This window comes from Balaenoptera borealis (genome assembly GCF_965194805.1).
Source record: "Balaenoptera borealis genome assembly, chromosome: 2".
Lineage (NCBI taxonomy): Eukaryota > Metazoa > Chordata > Mammalia > Artiodactyla > Balaenopteridae > Balaenoptera > Balaenoptera borealis.
In genome coordinates, this window is record NC_138867.1 from 118,151,989 (window position 1) to 118,177,636 (window position 25,648).

At 39.0% G+C, this 25,648-nt stretch overlaps 2 protein-coding genes and 1 long non-coding RNA gene across 6 annotated transcripts in view; 1 reads left to right on the forward strand and 2 right to left on the reverse strand.

Annotated features, from left to right (window-relative positions):
- Nucleotides 1-20,766, forward strand: PAIP2 (poly(A) binding protein interacting protein 2). Its single transcript, XM_082382111.1, has 4 exons — nucleotides 1-151; nucleotides 15,704-15,867; nucleotides 17,251-17,430; nucleotides 19,756-20,766. Exons 2-4 carry the CDS (start codon nucleotides 15,730-15,732, stop codon nucleotides 19,810-19,812), a joined length of 375 nt encoding a protein of 124 aa, XP_082238237.1. The 5' UTR covers nucleotides 1-151; nucleotides 15,704-15,729; the 3' UTR covers nucleotides 19,813-20,766.
- LOC309624238 lies at nucleotides 5,604-15,696 on the reverse strand. The gene is made up of 2 exons (XR_014241825.1): nucleotides 11,793-15,696; nucleotides 5,604-11,751 (listed from the first exon to the last, which is right to left on the reverse strand). It is a non-coding gene; the product is annotated as an uncharacterized lncRNA (long non-coding RNA).
- SLC23A1 (solute carrier family 23 member 1) overlaps nucleotides 18,709-25,648 on the reverse strand; it is a 15,685-nt gene continuing 8,745 nt past the window's right edge. For all 4 annotated transcript variants that reach the window (XM_082382068.1, XM_082382066.1, XM_082382067.1 and 1 more), the window contains 2 exons: nucleotides 22,784-23,050; nucleotides 18,709-19,198 (listed from right to left, as the gene is read on the reverse strand). In XM_082382068.1, coding sequence (XP_082238194.1) covers nucleotides 22,803-23,050 — 248 coding nt within the window. In that variant the 3' untranslated portion in view covers nucleotides 18,709-19,198; nucleotides 22,784-22,802. The remainder of the gene's footprint in view (nucleotides 19,199-22,783; nucleotides 23,051-25,648) is intronic.

Genomic DNA, 25,648 nt, shown 5'->3' on the forward strand with positions numbered 1-25,648 from the left:
GTGAAGTCACTTCCGGGCTGGGGTGTTTGTTTGGACTGGAGAAGGGAGGCGGCGGGCGAAGCGCGCGTCGAGCGGGGTAGCGGCGCTGCCTGTGGAGATCCGCGGAGGCCGACCGGATTCGTTGGCTGCCGTCCCCGCTGCCGTGCACTGGGTGAGGGGTTCTCTCGGGCGGAGCGGCGAGAAGGGTGCGGCGGCCCGGCGGTCGAGGGGCAGCACCTCGGCGACGGCTGAGGGGCCTAGAGGGTCCCCTGGGTTGTTGGCCACCAAGCCTGTATGGCCCCCATTGTTCCTTGCCTCTTCCAGCCGAGTCTGAGGGATGATCTTGGACCGACTTAGTCTCTTTCTTCTCTGAGAAATGGCCGTCGCTTTTTTCTCATTGTCATTATTATGGTTTGGATCTCGCAGCTCTCTATCCGGGTCCTCGGTGGCGCGCGAGGGTTGCCGGGATAGCACTTTCTCGCGTGCCGCCCCTCCCTCCAATCGCTTCACCCACCCTCCGATACCCTTTTCCCCTGCCCCCCACTGCCGCCTCGGCAACAAAGCTCATTGTTTCTCCTCACTTTACGCCTGCGCGTCGCCACGCGCAGCCCGTACTTGCTGCGCTTGCGCGCTCCTCCAGAAGCCTGGGTGGGGGAAGAGAAAGGGGCGGAGGGACTGGCGGGCTGGCGAGCGTCCTAGGGGAGCATTCTGTAACCGTCCACGAGCCTGTACCTTTGTGATGATCCCCTTTCTCCGGTTTCTTCGCCTTCCCCTGCCCCTTATTTTTAGTTACATTGTATTCCGTGCTCGGGATAGGAGGGCCTTTGGAGTACTGGCAGCTCCTACTCCAGGACTGTTTTGAACCAGATGAACCCATCCAATTCACATTCTTTTGATTTTGGTTACCTTACTTTTTAATTTCTACTACTGTGCTTATTCTCTCCCACCATCAAAAATATATGGCTTGTGGTAAAGTTGTTTGTTTCAAAACATTTGTTGAAGCAGTCAGCAATGGTATTCTCTAGTAACTGCAAAAGGTGGCCTTTTCTGCTTCCTTTTGTTGTCTTATTTTCCTTGGTTTTGCAACCCCATCATCTCACAGAAACCGCAAACTCTAGAAAGAATTTGGCTTCCAGTATGCCGTGGGATGAGGTCTAACAGCTGACAGCTTTTGACATTTCAACAGAAGACAAATTCCCATTTTGCATGTGCTGGCTAATCTTGTTAACCTGATAGCATAATTTGTCACAATTTGCCTTTGAGCAGTTGGTCGGGTGTTGGTCTGCCTTTGAAATTTCGTGGGCTGCAGGTTATGTTTGCAAATAAGGGTCTCTCAGGGTTTTTAATGAGATTCCCAGTGTTTGCTGTTTTATGCTTCTGTTTCCGGTTTGTGAGAGGATATTTGGGGCAAATTAGTCTGTTTATATTACTTGTTAATTGTGAACTTGAACAGAACTTAATTTTTTCTCACAAATAAGTGTCTATGATAAAAAGGTAACTCTCCCAAAAGTATAGCCTCCTTATCTGTTTCTTTCAGGGACGGGAGCTAAGTGAGTTTCATATTTATTATTAACCTGTGAAATAGGCAGGGTGAGTTTTTTTTAATACAAATTTTTAAATATTTATTTATTTATTTTTGGCTGTGTTGGGTCTTCGTTGCTGTGCGCGGACTTTCTCTAGTTGCCACGAGTGGAGGCTACTCTTTGTTGCGCTGTGCAGGCTCAGGTAGTTGTGGCTCACGGGCTTAGTTGCTTCGCAGCATGTGGGATGTTCCCGGACCAGGGCTTGAATCCCTGTCCCCTGCGTTGGCAGGCGGATTCTTAACCACTGTGCCACCAGGGAAGCCCTGGGCAGAGTAAGTTTTATCCTGCCCATTTTGAAATCGGGAAAATAGAAACTTGAGAGATTATTAGGCACATATTTCCATAGCACTTAGTAATGCCAGGCATTGTTCGAAGTGCTTTTAGAAGTGTTTAATCTTTAATGTCTGTAAGCAGTAAGTACCACTGTAAAATGAAGATTATAAATGAGAAATGTGAAGTAACTTGCCCAATGTTACATAGCTAATAAAAGCTGGAATTCAAATCCAAATACTCCAGAGATTATGTGCTCTTAACCACTATAGTGTGTTGCCTGGGATTTAGTAGCATATCCAAGGTCCTCTAGGTGGTTAGTGGCATATCTGGGACTTGAATCCAGTGCAAGGTTAAAGTTGTCCAAGGTTGTTGTCTTTGTGATCTGGATCACCCTGTTGCACAGATACATTAATAGTTTGTATATGTTACAGCCTGAGGTTCAGTTCCAATAACTCAATCTTTTTTCTTAATGTCCTCATCATTTAGAGTGGTGCTGTCCAGTAAGATAGCTACTAAGCACATGTCTATTGAGCACCTGAAATGTAGCAAGTGCAACTGAAGAACTAAAATTTTAATTGTATTGAATTAAAATTAAATTTAAATAGCCACATGAACCTGGTGGCTACCACATTGGATAGTGTGGGTTTATTTGAATTGCCTTTGCTTTTTATTTTTTGTATCAGTTTTTATAAATAAGGATGGTATTTCTGATGTGCTTTGAGCTTTTATTTATCGGCAGTGTTGAGCCATCCTTACTCTGACCTGATCACCCTGGTTACACTACCGTTGAGATTAGGGTTACACTCTTTGGGACTTTTCTGTGACATTGTTTCACTCCTACAGATGTTTGGACCTATTATTTTTATTTATACAAATTTATATTTGCTCTAAGTGTTTAATAATACTATTATGTGCCGGGCTGTCTGCCTAGGTACAGATGGGGAACCTGAAACACAGAGAGGTTAAATAACTTGCCCATCGTCACATAGCTAGAAAGGTAGCCTGGTTCCAGAGCCCCTTTTTTGTTTTTTTAATTTTTAATTTTATTTTTATTTGTTTATTTTTGGTTGCGTTGGGTCTTCGTTGCTGCGCGCGGGCTTTCTCTAGTTGCGGCGAGAGGGGACTACTCTTCCGTTGTGGTGCGCAGGCTTCTCATTGCAGTGGCTTCTTTTGTTGCAGAGCATGGGCTCTAGGTACGCGGGCGCAGTAGTTGTGGCACGCAGGCTCTAGACCGCAGGCTCAGTAGTTGTGGCGCACGGGCTTAGTTGCTGTGAGGCATGTGGGATCTTCCTGGACCAGTGATTGAACCCCGTGTCCCCTGCATTGGCAGGTGGATTGTTAACTACTGCACCAGCAGGGAAATCCCAGAGCCCATGCTTTTAATCATTCCTTTATACTGCCAAACATTAAAACAAAATATTCAGCGCTGCTCACAGACTTCTGAATTAAATACAGAGGCTGATGCAGAAATTTCTTTATCTTCTCTAACTAAAATACATACGTATACAATGTATATGTGTACAAATAAGGTTAAGGAGTCTACTGTAGTTCAAAGTAGAGTCCAGTGGAATAAGAAAAGGTGTTATGTCTGTGGGGTCAGTTTTTTGATTTTTTTGGGGTTTGGGTTTTTTTGGCCATGCCACGGGATCTTAGTTCCCTGACCAGGGATCAAACCCAGGCCCCCAGCAGTGGAACCCCGGAATCCTAACCACTGGATCACCAGGGAATTCCCTGTGGAGTCAGTTTAATGAAAGAAGCGGAAAGAGAATCCTGTTTGAATTTTAATGAGAATTTTTTTTTTGAAGAGTTAATGTTTTTATTTTTTTATTCCAGTTTTATTGAGATATAATTGAAATATAGCACTGTATAAGTTTAAGGTATACAGTATAATGATTTGATTTACATATATCATGAAGTGTTCAATGAGAATTCTTAAGTAGGGGGAGACTTTCTAAAATTTAAAAGATTTCCATATTTTAAAATTTTGTAGGGACTATGAAAGGATGGACACTGCTGGAAACCAGTATGTGTAAGAGGCATTTCAGAAGGGAACAAACAGCTGAAGTAAAGAGTTTGTAGATTTAAAGTGCCAGGCATCAGAAAAAACAGCTCTCATCTAACCAGAATCTGGCAAAATCTCTGAATTTAGGTGTTAGGCTCTCATATTAGGCGTGATGTAAACAGCATGTTTACAAAAGAAAGAAAATTCATTTTCTACAATACTGAAAGTTGGAATATTCGTAGGTTATTGATAGAAAGGACAAGTCTAAATCTGTCCCACTTAATATTACTGTTCAAATATGAAAGCAAAAGACAGTTTCAGACATGAAGTAGCTTAGAAATTTATATCCCCAGGTAACCTTTTGAAGAAATATTAAGGCAAAACAAAGATGTCAAGTTAGGGGAAAGTGATTCTTTATATATATAATCTAAGGGAAAACCTAATAGCGTAGATCTAACAGTGCTAAATTATTTCTACAAAACTCAGGATATGGGGTGGGGAGAGGAAGTGGGTAAGTAAAATCATTCTAAAGGTCTTGCTTTGTCTGGGAGCAGGGATTGGGTTGGATATATTGAAGAAGGTAAAGCATTCTAAATGTCCTGAGTTGGTTTGAGGGTGTATAGAGTATTTTTTTAATTGATAGGAAACTGTTCAAACTAATTTCACAATAGATATAAGTCAAATCATTGTGCTGTACACCTTAAACTTATACAGTGCTGTATGTCAGTTATATCTCAAAACTGGGGGAAAAAAACCAACTGAAATTCCACAGTAGTTTGTAAGTTACAGAAAATAAATCAAGTATTTTTTTAAAAATCTGCTTAAAATAGGAAAGTAAACATTACAGGAATAGAATGTAAAAAGAAACTATAAGAAAGCTAAATATGAAGTTACGATGAAAGACAATACGAAGCATCAGTTACCAAAAATGTTAATTCCCTGTGAGACAGATCCTCAGACTGGGTCAAGTAATCTAGCTGTTATAGTAGAGGACTTGAATATATCACTTTCAGAATTTAACAGGTAAAGTTTTAAAAAAAGGAAAAAAAGATCAGCCTAATATATACGCATCATTTTTTATGTAAGAAATAGAAATCACAACAACAAGGTCGTAATGTATAGCACAGGGAACTGTATTCAATATCTGTGATAAACCATAATGGAAAAGAATGTAAAAAAAAGAATGTGTATATGTGAACTGAGTCACTTTGCTGTACAGCAGAGATTGGTACAACGTTGTAAATCAACTATACTTCAATTTTAAAAATTGAAAAAAAAAAAAGAAAAGACATGGAAGTCACACATTTTTCTCTTTAGGCCCAAGGAACATTTTACAAAAATCATTAGTTGTCTACAAACAAAACTGTAATAAATTCCCAAAAGTGAAGGTTTTCTGGCTGCATTTTATAACATAATAAAACTAGAAATCAGGCATCAAAAGGTAACCAAAAGAACCTTAACCACTTGGAAATTAAGAACATTCTTCTGAATAATCTCTGGCTTATTATAAATAAAATAATTTGTAGTTACCTAAAGTTGGTAACTGTATTCTATATTAAAATTTCTAGGGAAAATTCATAGATATAAAATTTTTATTTGTGAAAGGTTGAAAATAAACATTTGTCAACTTGAAAAACAAAGAGCAACAAATTGAAGTTATGTAAAAAGGAAGGGGAAAATAATGTGAGAAAAGTAAAATTAATAAAATAAAAAATAAGTAGAAAAGATCAATAAAACCAAAAGCAGGAGTTTTGTTTATTAAAGTTGAATTTTTTTTTTTAATTAATTAATTTATTTATTTATGGCTGTGTTAGGTCTTCATTTCTGTGCAAGGGCTTTCTCTAGTTGTGGCAAGCGGGGGCCACTCCTCATCGCGGTGCGCGGGCCTCTCGTTATCGCGGCCTCTCTTGTTGCGGAGCACAGGCTCCAGACGCGCAGGCTCAGCAATTGCGGCTCACGGGCCCAGCTGCTCCGTGGCATGTGGGATCTTCCCAGACCAGGGCTCGAACCCGTCTCCCCTGCATTGACAGGCAGACTCTCAACCACTGCGCCACCAGGGAAGCCCTAAAGTTGAATTTTTAAATAGGTAATCCATTCCCAAAAATAGATACAAAAAATATCCTTAGCCGTCTAGTTCTCCTCCCTGTAGGTAACCAGTATTTTCAGTTTTGTTTTTAGCAGCTCTTACTGAGCTATGGTTCACATACCATGCAATTCATCCGTTTGAAGTGTATAGTAGAGTAGTTTTTAGTATATTGCCAGAGTTGTGCATCGATCACCACAGTCAATTTTAGAACATTTTCATTACCCCAAAAAGAAATCTTGTACCCATCATCTGTCATACAATATGTGTTCCTTGGTGACTAGCTTCTTTCATTTAGCATATTTTCAGTATTCATCCATTTATCAACTGGTGGACCTTCGGGTTGTGTTGTATCCACTTTTTGGCTATTAAGAATTACTTAATAAGAATTAAGAAATTACTGCTATGAACATTTGTGTGTATAAGTTTTTATGTAGACATATTTTTATTTCTCTTGGGTATATACCTAGGAGTGGAATTGCTGAGTTATAAGGTAATTCCGTGTTTAATCTTTTGGGGAACTGCCAGACTGTTTTCCAGAGCAGCTGCACCATTTTAACATTCCCACTGGCAGTGAATGAGCATTCCATTTCTCCACATTTTCACTAGTATAAAGTGGTATCTCGTGGTTTTGATTTGCATTTTCCCTGATGGTTAAGGATGTTGAGCATCTTTTCATGTGTTTATTGGCCTTTGGAGAACTGTCTATTCAGATCCTTTGTGCATTTTAAAATTGGTTGTTTAGGGACTTCCCTGGCGGTCCAGTGCTTAGGACTTCGCCTTCCAGTGGGCGGGGGCGGGGGCGGGGGGCTAGTTCGATCCCTGGTTAGGGAGCTAAGATCCCACATGCCTCTCGGCCAAAAAACCAAAACATAGAACAGAAGCGATATTGTAACAAATTCAATAAAGACTTTTAAAAATGGTCCATGTCAAAAAAAATCTTAGATTGGTTGGTTGTCCTTTTATTATTGAGTTGTAATAGTTCTTTGTATATTCTAAGTACAGTTCCCTTATCAGATACAATTTGCTTCTCAGTTTGTTTTCTGTCTTTCTAGAGATTCTATGCATTTGCAAATTGTGAACACACACACCCTTCTTTTATATATATGAAGAGTTTATTACACTTGCTGTTCTGCAAATTGCAAAGTTGGAATTTTTTTTTCCTACGATAAATCCCTGGTAGGCCTAATCGAGGAAAAGAGGAACATAGTCAAATTAGCTATGAAATAGGAGAAATTAGATAGTTTCTATTATAACAAAATTGAAATTATGGAGAAATAAAATTTTAGTGAAATAAAAATTACCATAGTTAACCAGAGAGGTAGAAAACCTGAATAGACAAAACAAGAAAAACAAAATTAAAGGTTGTTAATAATATACTAGTTTAAAAAGTACCAAGCCCTTATAACTTTAGATTCATTTGTCTTCAGGGATCCCATAATTCTTGTTATTCAAATGATTCCTTAATATAAGGATGGGAAGTTTCTAGTTCATTTGTTTGGAAACTATTTTCTGTACAGTTCTAGTAGTCTGGGTTTGCAGTTATTTTCTTTCAGTGTGGTCTTTTGCTTTTCATTATTATTGTTGAAAAGCAGCTGGTTTTTCTCATTCTTTTTTGAAAATAATGTCTTTTTGGGTTTTAGAATTCTCTTTGATACTCTGCAGTTTGACTATAATGTATAATATGTCTTGCTTTTTATTTATCTTACTTTGAGATTCTTGGGCTCCTTAAACATGTTGGTTGATTGCTTTCATCAAATATGCAATATTCATATCCTGCCTCTGCCCTATGTTTCTTCTTTTCTTCTTCAGGAATTTGATAGTTGTCACTCTGCCCTCTACATTGTTTGAACACTCTTTTGTATGTTCTATCTTTTTATCTTTTTGCTGTTTTCTGGATACTTTCTTTTGTTTTCCAATTCTATTGTATCAAATCTGCTGCCAGACTTATTACATTTTTGTTTATGTTGTGATTTCTGTATATCTAGAAGTTTAATTTGGCTCTTTTCCAAATCTACTATGCACTTTTTATATTTTGCTGTTTTCTGAAGATATTTTCAAGCTTGATATGTAATGATCGTTTTTGTCATCTGCCACATGGGTCTGGTTATGCTTTCTATAAATTGCACTGATTCTTGCGTGTTGTATCTTGCTTTTTCCTTCCGGATTTAGTTATCTTTCATTTTGAACTCTTCATTGGCCTTGAGAAATCATTTTTGGAGGTCCTTAAGGCCTAGCATGAAAATGCCTTCCTCCCAAGGAGTTTTACATTTGCTTTTGCCAGGCAGTGGCACTAGGGACACTACCAAGTCAGGACCACTTCATACTCATTTCATGACTTGGGATGTTCTGGACCTCCCAGGTGATGAATTTATTCCTCTTATCCACAGGAGAACCAACCACAGTCAGTGTCTGTGTTCCTTTCCACCTTTTCCTTTTGATTTGCTTGGTGGGGAGTGGGAGTTGCTTTTGGTTCACCCTTACCCTGAGCCTATAGCCCTTTAGGGTCCCAGCTTAGAGTGGGGAGGATCTTTTCTTCAGTTTTCCACCTTGACCTTTATGCCTTTTGCCCCATGAAGCATCCAAGGTCAACCCAAAGAAGGCTAATGGGCAAAAGTCCTCAGTGCGAAGGCAGCTTCAGTGTTTAAAAGTTCCACTTTGCTCTCTGAATTCCCACTTTACTTACTCTTCAACACTTTAGTGCTTTTAAGTGTTTCTTTAAGACTATGGCATCCAACACTTTCAGTTTTCAATGGAAAGACTGGTCCAAATAATCTAGCCCACAATTATTGGTAAAATGAAGTCCTGATTCATTTATGTTCTAAGGAATTAAAACAGTTCCAAGTAAACGGATGTACCATCTTCCTGGCCAGAAGGCTTAATATAAAAACATGATCCTGATTAAGCTGCAAATTTTTAATAAAATTCCAGTCAGACTCTTATGGAAAAATTATTCTAAAGTTCGTATGAAGAATAAAAGTGCAAGATTTCCCCCCCAAAGAAAGTTGAGAAGGGAGTTGTGCTACTACGTATTTAAACTTACTGAAAGGCTCCTGTAATCAAAAGAGTAAAATACTGTGCTGAAATATTTGAGGATGAAAGGTCATAATGTCTGCAACTTATCCGATGGTTAAGCAAAAAAATTGTATAGAGAAAACAACTGTGGCAAAATGTTAACAGTTGATGAATCTAGATGAAAGGTACAAATGTTCACTGTGCTATTATTATGACTTTTTTGTAAGTCTAAAATTCTTCAAAATAAAAGTTGGGGATAAAATAGTATACATACAATACACCATCATGGAACAAAGAATCTAGAAACCGTGTAAGTGGGAATTTGATTATGATTAACATCAGGAACAAGCTTTCATTAAATAATGATGAATGATGTGTTCATATGGAAAAATATAGATCTTTCACATCATACTCAAAGAAATGCTCACACGAGTTAAAGATTTAAATGTAAAAAAAAGAAACTATAAAAATACTGAGAGAAAATAAAGGAAATATAACCTCAACGTAGGAAAAGACTTACTAAGCAAGATAAGCATATCCCAGGAGCTGTAGAGGAAAACATTCTTTTTAAGCCCATCTGTTTGCAAAAGTAAAATGCTATGTTGCTTATATAGAGAACTGTTGAGGATGCAGAGAAATGGGAGCACTCAGTGTATTATAGGAATGTACATTACCATAATATTTTTGGCAAATAATCTGTCTTCTCTTAAAGCTACAAGTGTACACGGCCTTTGACCCAGTTATTCCCACTTACCAGAATGTATCCCACAGAAAGCTCAAATAGAAAAGGATATGTGTACAAGGGTGATCAAAGCACGATTGCTTGTAATGAGAAAACTGGAAATGTAAATGCATCAAAGGGGGAATTGTTGAGTAATTGGTGCTGTATCAATTAAAAAGTAAAGTGTACTTCTACATGTTGACTAGTAAGGATATTTCATGTAATATATTTAGCATGATTCTGTAAAATATATAAATCTTTATGTGTGTTTCTATAAGCAAAGAGATATGAAAGGATACATACTAAGCTGTTAACATTGATTACCTCTGAGTAGGATTGGAGATCAAAAGGAAAAAACTTACATACACATAGGACCTGTTTTGTACATTTAAATTCTTTTTTTTTTTTTTTTGGCTGTGTTGGGTCTTCGTTGCTGTGCGCGGGCTTTCTCTAGTTGTGGCGAGTGGGGGCTCCTCTTCGTTGCGGTGCACAGCTTATTGTCATGGCTTCTCTTGTTGCAGAGCATGGGCTCTAGGTGCGCAGGCTCAGTAGTTGTGGCACATGGGCTTAGTTGCTCCGTGGCATGTGGGATCCTCCTGGGCCAGGGCTCAAACCCGTGTCCCCTGCATTGGCAGGCAGATTCTTAACCACTGCGCCACCAGGGAAGCCCTAACTTAAGTAGGGTGTACTTTGTATATGTACATTTCTTTCACTTTAATGCTTCCTTTTCCAACAAAATTTCCTAACTATGTACAAAATTTTTTAAATGATTATTGAAAACACTGTAAGATGATACATTGCTGTTTTACTGTTTTGTAATTTTTGTTTAGGAAAATCTTAACTATATGTACTCTAACAACTACTAGATATTTAATATTAGTAATTCAATATAGTTTGTTCTGAGTTAGTATTACTGTGTTATTTTAAAAATCCTTTTATGAGAGTAAGGCTAAAAAATTATTTGAATTACATTTTCTGATAATTTTAGGATTTTAAAGCATAATAAACATTATTTGAAGTAAATATGAACATTAAAAAATTGGGGGGAAATTATTGGCTTTCTCACTTCATTTCTGCCAGTTTTAAAGTGGTTTGGATTGAAGCATGAACAAAGATAAGATAGCAACAGATTGGTATGGTTTAATTACCAGATTTTTTTTTTTTAATGTATTTGTCGAGTTATTATCTATATTGTGCCCTCAGACATCACTCAAGCAAATTAGGTGCTTCTGTTATATTTCCAGTAGTTCCTCTTTTAGTTTTGGTTTGTTTTGTTCTAGAGAAAAACTTTTTCTCAGCCACAAGAGACTAATATATATAGATTTGAGCTCATTGACTCTTGGAGTCTTGAAGCTGCTTCTTTTGGGCTGCCTCTGAATGGGATGATGATACACCCCAGCAATACACCTTTCACTATATATTTTTTTGGTGGTTTTCCTAGTGGTTACCCTGGGAATTACAACTAACATCTTAGTTTGTAACAAGTATGAACTAAAAACAATTTAGTTCCATATAGAGAAAAAGAGTTATAAAGCAAAAAATACATTATTAGTGACTTTTGTATTTACCTATGTAGTTACTATGGTTGTTTATTTCTTTGGATGAATTCAAGCTAATGCTAGTATTCTTTTGTTTCAACGTGAAGGACGCACTTTAGCTTTTCCTATAGGACAGGTCTATTGGTGATGAATAAGCTCTCACTTTTTTACTTATCTGGGAATGTCTTAGTTTTTTTTTTAAGTCACTTTGTATATGTTTTCCTACTGCCTTCTGGCCTCTGGTTTCTGATGTGAAATCAGCTATTAATCTTATTTTGAAGATGCTCTCTTTGACTTTCAATAACTTGATTACAGTGTGTCTTGGTGTGGATTGCTTTGAGTTTATCCTGCTTGGAGTTTGTTGAGCTTCTTGGATGTGTAGACTAACATAGATTTCATCAAGTTGGAGGAGTTTGGGGCCATTATTTCTTCAAATACTCTTTCTCTTCTCCTTCTGGGACTCCCATTATGCATATGTTGGTACATGTAGTGGTGTCCTACTGGTCTCTGAGGTTCTGTTCATTTTTCTTCATTATTTTCTCTTTCTGTTTCTCAGACTGAATAATCTCAGTTGACTTACCAAACTTGGTAAGTCAACTGAGATTATTTCCCTGCTCAAATCTGCTATAAACCCTCAAGTAGAATTTTCACTTATTGTACTTTTCATCTCCAGAATTTCTACTTGGCTTCTTTTTTTAATTTATCTCTATTGATATTTGCTATTTGATGATGATATTTGCTATTTTTATGGTTTCCTTTAGTTCTTTGTATGTGGTTTCCTTTGGCTCTCTGGACATTTAAAACACCTGATTTAAAAGTCTTTGCCTAACCCAACACAGCCATAAATAAATAAAATAAAATAAGAAATTAAAAAAAAAAAAGTGGACCAAATGGAATACCAAAATATTAAAAAAAAAAAAAAAAAAGTCTTTGCCTAATAAGCCTAATGTCTGGGCTTCCTCAGGGACACTTCCTATTAATTTCTTTTTTTCCTGTTTATAGGCCATACTATCTTATTTTTTTGCATGCCTCATAATTTTTGTTGAAAACTGAACATTGTGACTATTATATGGCAACTCTGGAAATCACATTCTCCCCTCTCCCCAGGGTGGTTGTTCTGCTTGTTCTGTTGTTTTAGTGACCTTTCTGAAATAATTTTGTAAAAGCCTGTATTATTTTTTGTGTGGCCATTGAAGTCTGTCCCATTAGCTTAGTTGTCAGCTAGTTCTTTTCTTTTCTTTTTGAAATTTATTTATTTTTAATTAATTTAGTTTTGGCTGCGTTGGGTCTTCGTTGCTGCACGCAGGCTTTCTCTAGTTGCAGCGAGCGGGGGCTACTCTTCATTGCGGTGCGTGGACTTCTCATTGCGGTGGCTTCTCTTGTTGTGGAGCACAGGCTCTAGGTGTGTGGGCTTCAGTAGTTGTGGCTTGCAGGCTCTAGAGCACAGGCTCAGTAGTTGTGGTGGACGGCTTAGTTGCTCCACGGCATGTGGGATCTTCCCGGACCAGGGATCAAACCCGTGTCCCCTGCCTTGGCAGGCAGATTCTTAACCACTGCGCCACCAGGGAAGTCCCAGCTAGTTATTTTCAAGAGATGTCCTTTAATACCCCTAAGCAAAAAATAAAACTCTCCCAGTCTTGGCAGATGGGCTTTTGTGTATGTTGAGGTACACCTTTAACACTCGGGCAGTTTACAGCTCTTTCTTATGTGCAGCGCCTGAAGCCTGAAAAGTGTAGGGCCTTGTTAGGTCTTTTCTGAGCGTGCTGCCAGCACTGGGCATGCCCATGGCCTTTTAGGTTTCCCAGAATATGCAGGAGCTTTTCAAAGCCTTTATTCCCAAAGCATCTCCTTCACCAGCCTTTCCTCCCAAGCTTTTTGCCCCAACTGTTATTCTTTGCAGGCATTGGCTACTACATTTGCCTTTAACTGCTTTTGACAAATGCCAATTTAAAATTGTAAATTTTATGGTATTTGAACTATATACTCATTTTTTAAAATAGCAAAACACACGACACAATCTAAAGAGTGTGGTCTAAGAAGGATCAAGAACAGGTCATAGAAGAAAATTTAAAATCTGATACAATACCTTATATTAGAACACCTTGTACTCAGTAATTGTAGGTCTGTCAACGTTCTGAAAGTAAATGATCCTTACCCCTCTGGCTTTTCACTTGGCTAGCTGTATCAGAAATCTGGTCAGCAGTTGTTCCTTCCTCATCTATCTTAAGGTGTAAGATTAGTGCCCAGGCTCCAGTTGATTTTTACTGGTTCCAATTATGATTTGTTTCCCAAATATTACTTGACAGCGAAATTTCATTTACTGTCCTTCATAGACTCTTTCACTGGGATCTATACCAAAGCCACGGGTTGTTTGATGAGGTGATAATTGGCATAAAGCTGACCTAGAGACATGTCAAATGCAGGGATTGGGCCCTTTAGGCTGAGCACTATTTATATTTTATTTGTTACTGGTTGGCATCAAACAAGGAGGGAGGGAGTCCCTTGAGATTCTCAGACTATAGAATTTGCTGATGCAGATTTTTCATTGTTTCATTGTTATGCTCGTGAAATGTATGGAGAACACTTTTTTCTTTAAAAAAAATTGCATTTATATATAGATAATACTTCAGTCACCTGAAGCACATTCAAACACAAGTTAGTATTTCTAGTACATGTCTCACACGTATAATTGCTACTTAACTATTCAATTCTACTTGAATATCCTGTACTCTGTGCTAAACATGATTTTTATTTGCTGTTTTTAACTAAAGATATAAGTCACTTATTAATATTGTGGTCTTCTGAAATGTAGGATTTAATGGGTACGAGTTGGGATAGGACACAGGTTGGGAAAATAATAATGTTAAGCTGTTATAAATTGGGGTGTCTTTGAACATAGTTTAATGATCAGTTCATATGCAGAGTAAACAAAGTTCCATCCAGTTGCAAAGCAGAATTGACCCCCTGCTTTTCATAATATTTGAGTCTAATCTAAAACGTAATTTGTTTAAAGATGAGCATATAAATGTTTGGTAGCCTTGACATATAAGAATGAGTAATTTTCTTTAGAGGAACTGATTGCTCTCTAGTCGAAACTTGTTATCAAAATAAGGGGGTTTATTTAATCCAAGATTAATGATAAATAAAAATATCAAAGATATCCATCATCTGTTTTCTGTCATGTCTGCTTTCACAGTGCTTCACTTTTTTTTTTTTTTTTTGGTGCTTCACTTTCTTAACCCACATCATGTGGGTTTTCTTTCTACCCACAGCCTAGCACATAAATCTCTGTCTCTGCCTTTCTTTCATATACATACAACAGTGAATAAGTAAGGCAGAAGTTCTCAGTAATTTTTAATTCAGGACTTACTAACAATTGAAAATGCTACCACCATGATGACTGTTGTCATTAGTATTCAGTCTTGGGGGAAATGCATATGTGTGCCAGGATAGGACCCCCTACCACAGCTTAGAGACTAAATTCATGTTATATGAACAGCTATAAGTTTTATTATACTTAGGTCTTCCTAAGGATAAGTCCATAAAATGAATGTAAAGGGCCAGGCAACATACATAGAGCAAGTCTTTCCCTGAACCTTACCCAAAGAAAAAAACTATTTCTAGTAGGAGATTTTAGTTTTAGTATTTTATTTGATTATAAGTTTGAGTAAGAAGGCCTGAAGAAGTTTTTTTTTTTTTTAAACTCTATTAGGTATGCTATTTCCTTCCTTTGGCACAAGCCACACTAATGTTTGGATTTATGTACAAGTGACTCTTGCTTTATGTAAACCCATTTTTTAGCAATTTCAGAGTCAGTGAATTGGTAGACTATTGTAGGATCTGAAACTTTATGCTTCGAACTTTTAGCCTGCAACATATCAGCTAGGTTAGATCATGTTATCACCTATTAAGTAGAGTATAAGAAACCAGATCTACTGTATGAGATTAGATGCCTGATACTTACTGTACAGTGGGAAAATCCAGACATGGAGGAACTCAACATGGACCCAAAGATAAAGCAAATAGAGAATGGGCTATGAAGTCGAGAGAGCCAGAGCTATACCTCGCGACTAAGGAACTAGGAGTTATTAAAAGTTTGTTAGTTTTCACTTCCAGTCTCTGGGCTTTTTAATAACAATTTTAAAAAGTAGAATTTGCTTTTCATAAAGTCTCTTGATGACTTAAGTCTTCCAAACCATGCTTGTTTTATAAAGCACAGAATATCCAATTAAAACAAAAATTGGATGGTTTGGGGATTCCATTTAAGCAATTGATTGCCTTTGTTTACTGTTATTAGCAAACATTAGATGAATCTAGGCTATTCTCAGCTATTTCGTAAACATTAAAATCATTTAGGAGAAAAACAAAGTTTTCCAATTACTGTGTTTATCATGTGCATTAATATATCATGTACATCTAATACCTAATCATGATGGCTGGTAATAATAGATGCTCACTAAGAACTGAAAGAATGACTGACTAGATTAACTGTATTGTTCTTCTTTTAAGGTTAAAAACTACATCTAACACCAACCATGAAAGATCCAAGTCGCAGCAGTACTAGCCCAAGCATCATCAATGAAGATGTGATTATTAACGGTCATTCTCATGAAGATGACAATCCATTTGCAGAGTACATGTGGATGGAAAATGAAGAGGAATTCAACAGACAAGTTAGTTTTGTGTATAAACATGCTCTTTTATTGTAGCCTATGACAGCCGTCAAATAATATAAATGTACTTTTCCCTGAAATGCGTTTTTCACCTGGTCCCTTATATATGAAATACATGGATTTATGTGCCACCACTCCTATTTTAGTTGGATGCTGATTACTACCAGGTTTAACTGCTCATTGAAATAACCTAAGTAGCTTTTTTCGGGGTCCCACCCAGAGATTCTGATTCAGAAGGATTTAGGGTGGAGCCTGGGAAACGTGTTTTTTAAAAGCTCCCAGGTGGTTCCAGTGAGCAATTAGGTTTGGAAACCACTACCTTACACCAGTCAGATTGTTCTATTGCAGTGAAAGTCAAGAGAGCCGGAATCAGGAGCAGATAGGCACAGGTACTGGGGTACAGATTGTACTGTTTTTCATGTAAGGTTCTCATTCAGATCAGCCTCAAAATCTGACACCACTGTTTTTTTAGAGAACTCTCATACATTGATAGATGTCTTTTATTCCCATATTTCTGGTACCTGTTTCTACCTTTCATCTAGTTTTCTCTCTGATCCTGGCTTTGATAATTAGTAGCCAGCTTGATTTCACCATATCCAGTTATATATATTCAAGAGTAAAGCAATGTAGTCTTATTTCAGTGAGAATGTTTAGTTGCTGACCCTACCCTCCAAAGAATTTTTTTTTTTTTTTTTTTTAATTTTGGCTGCGTTGGGTCTTCGTTGCTGCATGAGGGCTTTTTCTAGTTGCAGTGAGCGGGGGCTACTCTTCGTTGTGGTGCGCGGGCTTCTCATTGAGGTGGATTCTCCTGTTGCGGAGCATGGGCTCTAGGTGTGCGGACTTCAGTAGTTGTGGTGCGAGGGCTCAGTAGTTGTGGCTCTCGGGCTCTAGAGTGCGGGCTTAGTAGTTGTGGCGCACAGGCTTAGTTGCTCCGCAGCACGTGGGATCTTCCCGGACCAGGGCTCGAACCCGTGTCCCCTGCATTGGCAGGTGGATTCTTAACCACTGTGCCACCAGGGAAGTCCTACCCAAAGATTTTTTCTTCCAGTCATTTTTGAGTGGGTTTAGGGTTTGTATAGTTTTAGAAGTATCATAGGTAATTCTGATACACATTCCTCCACGAGAACACTTGTTACTTCTTTCCCGCCACCCTCAGTGGAAAAAAAAGAATATTCTGCTGTGACAAGTAAAGACATAGCAAAACCCTAAACAGATCTTTCCAGGTCTTATGGAAAAGATTTTTTTTTCCTTAGCACAGAAGCAAAGGAGGAAGGTATGACGTTATGTTTTTAAATGGTTTAGTTCAAGATTCTTTAAGCCTTTTCTAGTGATGTCATCTTACCAAGTATGCTATAAATTACCCTTTATTTATTATAAATCCAGATAGAAGAGGAGTTATGGGAAGAAGAATTTATTGAACGCTGTTTCCAAGAAATGCTGGAAGAAGAAGAGGAACATGAGTGGTTTATTCCAGCTCGAGATCTCCCACAAACTATGGACCAAATCCAAGACCAATTTAATGACCTTGTTATCAGTGATGGCTCTTCCCTGGAAGATCTTGTGGTAAAGAGTTTTTTTTCATCTTTTTAAAACCTAGCTCATCTTTCCCATAAGTGGAAAAGCTAGCAACCATCTGTTTAAGAAGAGTTCTACATCTCTTCCCCTTCAGAAATTCTGCTGCTTCTTACTAAGGAAGCAGAGACCTCCTGGTCTCACTTATGATAAGGAGTGACTTCTGGCAACACTCTGGAGCTAGTCTGAAACTACTAACAGACTTCTTGCCACTGCTTTTAGTTATGATAACTATGTTGCCCTAGGAAATGTCTTAAAGCATTAATTCAAAAGGGAGTACACAGGATGTTCATGTGACTTGCCTATGCAAAAGTAGCTTGATGGAGAGGTTTTGCTCTTTAATTGTCTTAAATATTTGGTGAAATTACAAATTTTTTCTGAAAGATAAAATTTGAGATTTTTTTTCCTGACCCAGGATTTTCATTGAGTTACCCTAACTCCATTTGGAACTGTGATAAGGACTTTTACAAGCTCTTGGCAGAAAAGGAACACAAATCTTTTTATATTTTTAGTTATTCTCAGTGTCTCATTGCTGATGGTTTATTTGTAGTGAAAAGTTTTTTCAGGAATTTTGATAACTAAGCATCAGTACTAGAGTAAAACCTAATGATTCCTGTGCTAAAATTAAGATAAAATAATTTTAAAGTCAGAATGTTAAACTTTCTTTCCATATGGACAATCTGTCTAGTTGCTTCTACAAGATGGTTCTCTGGAATTTACCCCTAGACTCTGAAGTAATTTTTGCAGTTGTCTTCTGTTCACTGTGCATTGATTTCCTAACCTGGCTGTACGTCATAATTACCTATGAAGCATTACAAAAATTTTCTCAGCAACATCCCAGACCTGCAGAATCAATCATCTAGGCATGTTAATTTTTTAAAAGCACTCCCAGAGGATACCGCCAGCCTCCTCTATCAGGCATTTTTCTAAAGGGCTGTATAGAGAAAACTGAAATTTACTTGTGGTATAGCTTTTGTTGCAGTAAATGACAGTAACCCAATTAAGCACATACATGATCTGAATAGTCTGTTGGGATATGCTTGCTTATGGCTACATTAGGCACTCCACAAATAATCCTGGTTGCTCTGAGGAGGGAAGCTCTTTGCTGGGCATAATGTATAACTTTAACTGGACCCAGTATCATTCCATTGTCTAGAAACTGGTTTGTTTGACTCAGTCTATTTGAGGTTAATTCCTTCTCATTCTTTTGTAGCTGCCAAAAGATTGGACAGTCAAGAACACTGCTTTTTAAATTTAAACCTCAGACTCTTAAAGTTTAGATATATTTATTTCCCTTGAGAGAAGGGAATGGTTGTGTATAAATTATGAAACTTAAATTATTGCTCCAACATGTTGTTTAATGTGCTTTGGTCTTGAAGTAAGTGATATTGGGGGCTCAGATTCAATCTAAAATCCTGCCAGCATGCCTACATTTCAGGCCCTGGAATCCGTCCTGGTTTCTTTTTGTCTTGATCAACTTGCATTCAGAGATGTGGTAGAGGAAAATTTCCAGCTATTCCCTATATGCTGACACATCTGCTTAGGAAAGTAAAGATTTAGAAATACAAAATAATGGTGGTACAAGTCTCTCAGGCTCTTAGAGGCTTTGGCCCAGTCTTCCCCTAACTGATGCAAAAACGAAGTCCCAGAGAGTGACTTATCCAGGCCTATATAAGAAGTTAGTTAGCATAGCTGGGATTCCAACTTAGGTCTTCTGACTCCCCATGCAGTTTTCTTCTCCTCTTATATACCATGCTACCTGTGGGAATTAGAATACAGCAGTTGTAGAAAGACAACTCCATATTTTGTGGGAATTAGAATACAGCAGTTGTAGAAAGACAACTCCATATTTTCAAGGAGCATCATAAAGTAAAATTAATCCATAAACCATTCCCCAATCACTTTTATCATCATTTCAACACTTGTTTAGTATTTTTGCATAGTATGAAACTGTTTAAATAGCAAGTCAAGTATCATAGTTAAATGAACAGAATTCCATGTTCTGAGACACTCCTTTAGTTGATGTGAAGTTAGTGAGTTTCTGATTACACTTAAGCAAACTTAATTTCAATTTCTGCTTTCTCTTTAGAAAGTTGATAAAATTTGGTATAATATACGTAGCTTACATCTGGTTCCTCCTTTCCCTGCTGTGGATTTTTTTTTTTTTTTGACTTAAGTTTGACCTTACAATCTGAATTCTTGCCTTTTTCTTATATTTTTGGAAGATGTTTTTGCATGTGGATCTGGGTTGAATGCTTCTGAGTATCTGAAGCTTATCTGTTAATGAACTTGCTTTTTTATGTACTTATCTTCCAGGTCAAGAGCAATCTGAATCCAAATGCAAAGGAGTTTGTTCCTGGGGTGAAGTACTAAAATATTTGAGTAGACGGGGCCCTCTTTTGGTGGATGTAGCACAATTTCCACACTGTGAAGGCAGTATTAGAAGACTTAATTGTAAAAGCTCTCTCTTGTCACTGTGTTACACTTATGCATTGCCAAAGTTTTGTTAGTCTTGCATGCTTAATAAAAGTGCTGAGACTGTTATTAAGTAAAAAGCTGTCAAACATTTACTGAAAATAGAATTGGCCCCATGGCTTGATGTGAAGACAGCGAGGAAAGAAGCACCAGTCACGTTGTGTCAAAGCACCAAATTAAATGACCTCTAAATCTTAGTGAATTGTCCTTTTTGAGACTAAACTGGTCCCTTAGGGTTAACTAATACTTGTTAATGTCTAAACTTTTTTTAAATGAGTAAATTTAAGTTCTAGTAGTTAATTTCTCAGTTCAGACTTAAATTTGCATCTGTCCCCATCAAAAAGAATCTCCTTTTTCTGATGAAGGCTTGTTAGTTAATTTGAAATAATTTTTTATAAACAAGTATGTCTTAGGTTCACTACCTTGTAACCTTTGTAACCGAAGTCCTAGCTTTTACGGTATGTTATCATGTAAGAAATATTGAATTCTCCTAATGTTACATCTGAGAAAGTATGTGATTTGAGAATTGCATCCTCTTCTAAGGAGTCATTGCATCAAAGCTATACCTGTGTAACGTCTAACATTTGACCAACCCATAATCCAACTGAACAAAGAAATTGTAACCTATGATTTGAGTGGTGCTTTTCCTTGCTTTGTTAACCATCACTACAATAGTCTGCAGCACAACTTTTCTTTTAACAAAGCTAGAACAGTTTTGGCTTCTTAAACTTCTTATTTGGGTAGGTTAAGCTGCCATACGTGTTCAGTGTGAATAGTGTTTAAGTTGAAAATATTGTAAAAAAATTATATTTTTTCAAAAATATTTAAAAAAATAAATAATAGTAGAACTGAGCAGATGGTTGTGTTTATTGGTGCTGGAATACAAACTCTCCGGTGGTGATACTTCCTTCAGCGTGGGCTCAGTCCCTCAGGACAGCCCTGCTAGCAAGATTTCTAGGTTTTTTAAGATTTCCTGAGAGAGCAGGCTTTATTATTAGATTCCATAGTGTCGAGTATGTTGTTATATAAGTGTCTGTCCAAAATACAGCAGTAAAATAAATTCCATAGCTCCTTCCGTAGCCCACCTTGATCACCTCAGGCTGCAGTGTCAAGGCAATTATATATATCCATGTTAAGAAACTTTCTGGCTGGCCAGTATAATGGTAACCTTACTGTAGTATAACCTTCATTGAGTTTTGCCCTTCACAAACCATTGCTGCTCTGATTGGACTGGTTTGCTGTTTTGATTCACCTGGACCTTCCCCTTTTTCACCCTCGCAAGCTAATTAATAATAGGTTTGTGGCTAATATTTATTTGGGGTAGGCTCTCAACCAACTAGCAATTTCCTGGTTCCACATACAATTTCTGCCCCACGGCCCTACTCAGTCGTTGATAATGTCCTCTGTGTTTTTCTTGAGCTTGGAGGGCTCAATATTAAGAAGGCCATCTAGTCAGTTCTGGGTCACATTCTTCCTAGGGTCCTTTGGTGTGAGTACCTGTGCCTGGTGTTTTTTAATAGCTACCTTACTAAGCTAATAAACAGATAGGTTTTTTAAGACGCTGAAGCAGACGATCCTGCTTGGCTCTCATTCTTTTTGGAGCCATAATACCACCAGTCCCCTCTGTTCTCTTAACAGCTCAGTACCACAAGTGGCACAGCAGGCTGCCAAGTATATGAGGGTTACAGATCATTTCTCTGAGCCTAGACGGGGGCAAATGAGTTCATTTCCACATACTGCCAAATTATCATCACGCAGTATAATTAGAGGTTATAAACTTGAATTACAGAGACATTGTAACCTAATGATTAAGAGCAAAGACTACGGGGCTTCCCTGGTGGCACAGTGGTTGAGAATCTGCCTGCCAATGCAGGGGACACAGGTTCGAGCCCTGGTCTGGGAAGATCCCACATGCCGCGGAGCAACTAGGCCCATGAGCCACAACTACTGAGCCTGCGTGTCTGGAGCCCATGCTCCGCAACAAGAGAGGCCGCGATAGTGAGAGGTCCGCGCACCGCGATGAAGAGTGGCCCCCGCTCGCCGCAACTAGAGAAAGCCCTCGCACAGAAACGAAGACCCAACACAGCCAAAAATAAATTAATTAATTAATTAATTGAAAAAAGAGCAAAGACTAGCCTATCTCAGGATTTTGTGATTAGTTAATACACATCAAGTACTTAACACAATCCCTGGTACATAGAAAGTTCTATTTAAGTGACTTATTACAATTAAGGAGTCATCTAAGCTAAGCTCTCACTTTGTTGGAACTTGTCTGTCTGAGGCAATGTGTACATTAAAACTACTTTGATTTTTTTTTAAGGGCTTGAAACACATTATTACCCCATTTGGGCCTATGTGGCATAATTTTAGGGTAACTGAAGTCATTCTGTTCCGTAGGGGTTTTATTTTATTACAACTATTTAAACAAGGCACCTTATGTGAGAGGATTTTTCCTATTCTTGTGCTATGTCAGTTACTTCTCAACCTTTTCTATGTCATAAAGTGTAATTTATCATACTGGAGTGCAAGGATGAGGCTGCCTGTAGCTAGTTTATGGCTCATGGGCTCCAGTTGACCCAGTATCAGCCCAGATAACCAAAGGCCAAAGGGATCAATATTTCAGTATACTTGTAACCTCCTACAAGGTTACTGGCCCACACCTGTTGGGAATTTCCACTGTCACTATAAAATGGCTAAGGAGTTCCACATATGTATACTGACTTTTTACACAGTATGCCTTCTGATTAAAAACATTCAAATAGGTCACAGAAATGGAAACTGAGTACTTTGTTTTCTCTTTGGTTAAAGCATAAGAATGTTGTGATTTTTCAACCCTCCCACAAAAGCCATAGACTAACAGACATCCTACCTTTCCTGGGTGCAGTTTTTCAGACCTTGGTGCACACCGACCCAGTTTCTGTATTTTGTGGGGTATCTTCTGGAACTGGAAGCTGGTCTTTTGACCTTGAAGAAAATCCTTTGAAGACTGGGCAGATAGGAATGTATTTCAGAAAGGCAATTCTTTTTACCATGCTCATCCCAAAGGGAAAGTCATAGCTCTTCAGGCTGGTAGACATCTCACTGTTGGCATGGGCCCCAGCTTTCCACTGTATCAGACCTCGTTCCTCTGGGCTTCCTGGAAGAGGACAGTGGGGTCACTTACAGAGCCAGCAATCCTCTGCTACCTCCCCTTCCCATAACCTAGTCATAAGGTAGACTTCCAGAGTTGTCTTGATTCTCAATTCTCTGGTCCTGAAAAGTTGAATCTGTGATTTCTCAGCTCCTAACTTGGCTAGAGCTCTAGGGAACCCTAAGGGATACTGGTTATATGTAATTAGTATTTATTGTGTATCTACAGTGTGCCATGGTCTGTGCTAAGTGCTTTTATTTCATTATCTAATTTCTTTGAAACATTGGTGGGAGGTGTATAGGCACTATTACACAAAATTTTATGATGAAGAAGGCAGGCAGATGGTTAAGTAATTGTCGGCCTACATCTCGAGTAAGGGGCTGGTGTCTGCTGGGCCAGTGGGAACCAAATAATGCTCAGACTGCTGTGAGGGCAGGAAGTTATATTTTGAAACACTGTAATCAGTATTAATATTCAATATTATGATTCCGTATTTGGAAAATAAACTCTTGTTTTTATAATACAAACTTCAGAAAGTCAAGCTAAGTAAAATCTTTGTTGGTGGTAGGGATACGCAAGAGAGATTTTTTACAACTAGGGGAAATCTCCTTTAGGAGGTATGGGAGGGATGTGTGAATTCTCTGAGGTTTTCACAAGAGGGCTAGGGTTGACCAAAGACTGTGAGACAGTGTAAATCTAGTGCAAAGATTTCCACACGTTGGCAGCCCAGGCTGAAAAGCCCCATGAGTAGAGAAACCAAATGTGTCCCAAAGTCTCAGAGGAGAGGGCACTGAGGGAGGGCTGGGGTCCTTAGAGAAGACCACTTGGAGGAGGTACTGTTTGAGCTGGGCCTGACTGCACAAAGAGCACAGGTGGGCAGAGTGGAGGGAGAAGAGCTGCAGCTGTGGCACAGGACTGAGGTGACTGATGGCCCCACTCCTCACCACTGCTGGGACACGAGCCAGCCCGGCGCTCCCTCGCCTCCCCTCCACATCCCTACCTGTGGTGCCTTCTCCAGTGCTTCTCCAAGTCCTAATCTCCTTGGCCCCATCCAGAATCATCCAGGAAGCCCTCCAGATGACTCCAGCCCAGGCTCATTCACCTTATTGCTCTAAATTGCTTTAAACCCAGTTTTACTTTCTGTCTTGCTGACAACGGTTTTTACCCTTAAGTGTCTAACTCAGGGCCATGCTTGCTCCAGTAGCACTTGCTGAACTAAACTTACTGCCCCTCTAAGGTTGGTCTGTGGGTAGGTAAAGAGTAAGAGCAAATGCAAAGTGGTCTATCAGCAAAATGTACCCATCCTACAGAATAAAGCTCTGCAATTCCATTGTTGAGGACAAGGTTCTGAGCCAGCCAGACCTGGGCTTGAGACCAGGTTGTGTGACCTTAGGCAAGCGATTTCACCACTCTGAGCTTCAGATTCCTCATCATGCACATTGAAGGACTGTTGAAGATTATGTAGCATAATACATACATTGATCATTGGCAGGGATGGTTGCTGATGGGCAGTTGGGTTGAAGGATAGAGATGTGAGGAACTCAGGCACTCTGAGGCTGTTAACATCTGGGTAGCTTAATCCAGCTGCCCAAATCACAAACCCCTCTGTACAGCTGCCCACCCAGATGCCCTCCATCTCCCTGGATTCCCTAGGCATTGAGGTTGCCACTTCCCTGATTCATGTCCACAGGATGGGCTTCTCCAGGTCCCACCTCAGCTTCCTCTGGTGGGCGAGGGGGGTACCATGGTCAGGTATCACCCATCCATCCAAGTGATAGCTGCTACCAAAAGCTCCTTCATCTGATGCTATCTAAAATCCCTGAAAGTGCCAAGGAGTCCTGGCCCTTCTCTGCCCAAACTCTCACCCACCAGCTGTGCATAGCCAGCCTCTGATTCCTGTGCTCTGAATAGACACTTGTGTCTTCAGAGAGGGGAAAGCAAGCGGGGTCAGCTATGTTTAGGCTGTTAAGTCGCAGAAGATGGAGAGCTGTCACCCTCCATCTGTCAACTCTGTGGACTGATGCAATCTAGCCCCTGTCTCTAGGGAGCTTTCCTTGATCTTACAGTTCCCCTGAAACTCTCTAGCAGAGGCAATGTGGTGGAGTGGCTGGGACACAGGCCTTGGACTAACTGCATCAGATGGACTTGTTTAAATCCCAAATTTGCAGCGTTTTAAATCAGCAAGTGTTGTGACCTTCGGTGAGTCACCTAACCTCTGATTCTTTTTTCTCATATAAAATGGTGTTGATAGTCTCTGCCTCACAGGATAGTTTTTGAGGATGAAATGAGACATTTAGCTCCATGCCTGACCCATAAATGTTTGGTAAATGCTAACTATTCTTATTACTAGTGAGAGCACCTGGTGACATTTAGTTTTTATATATTTACTGGGCACATAAACATGGGTCAGGAGGATTCTCAGGGACCCCACAAAGTATCCTCCATGATCCCTGTAAAAAGCCCTGATACCAAAGAGAAATGGTAGGGGCTCTTCTAGTAGCCAGCATGACAAGTCACTGGCATATTTGGAGTGAGTTTTGCCAACATACTGATGCTACATTTCCATCTGTCCTACTCTAAGAAAGCAAAGGCAAACCTCAACCC

What these genes read in the sequence shown, in the direction of transcription:
- PAIP2 (XM_082382111.1), top strand. Translation starts at nt 15,730, where the DNA reads ATGAAAGATCCAAGTCGCAGCAGTACTAGCCCAAGCATCATCAATGAA. An exon ending in AAGAGGAATTCAACAGACAA is followed by an intron (nt 15,868 to 17,250) that starts GTTAGTTTTGTG and finishes TTATAAATCCAG; the next exon opens with ATAGAAGAGGAGTTATGGGA. An exon ending in CTTCCCTGGAAGATCTTGTG is followed by an intron (nt 17,431 to 19,755) that starts GTAAAGAGTTTT and finishes CTTATCTTCCAG; the next exon opens with GTCAAGAGCAATCTGAATCC.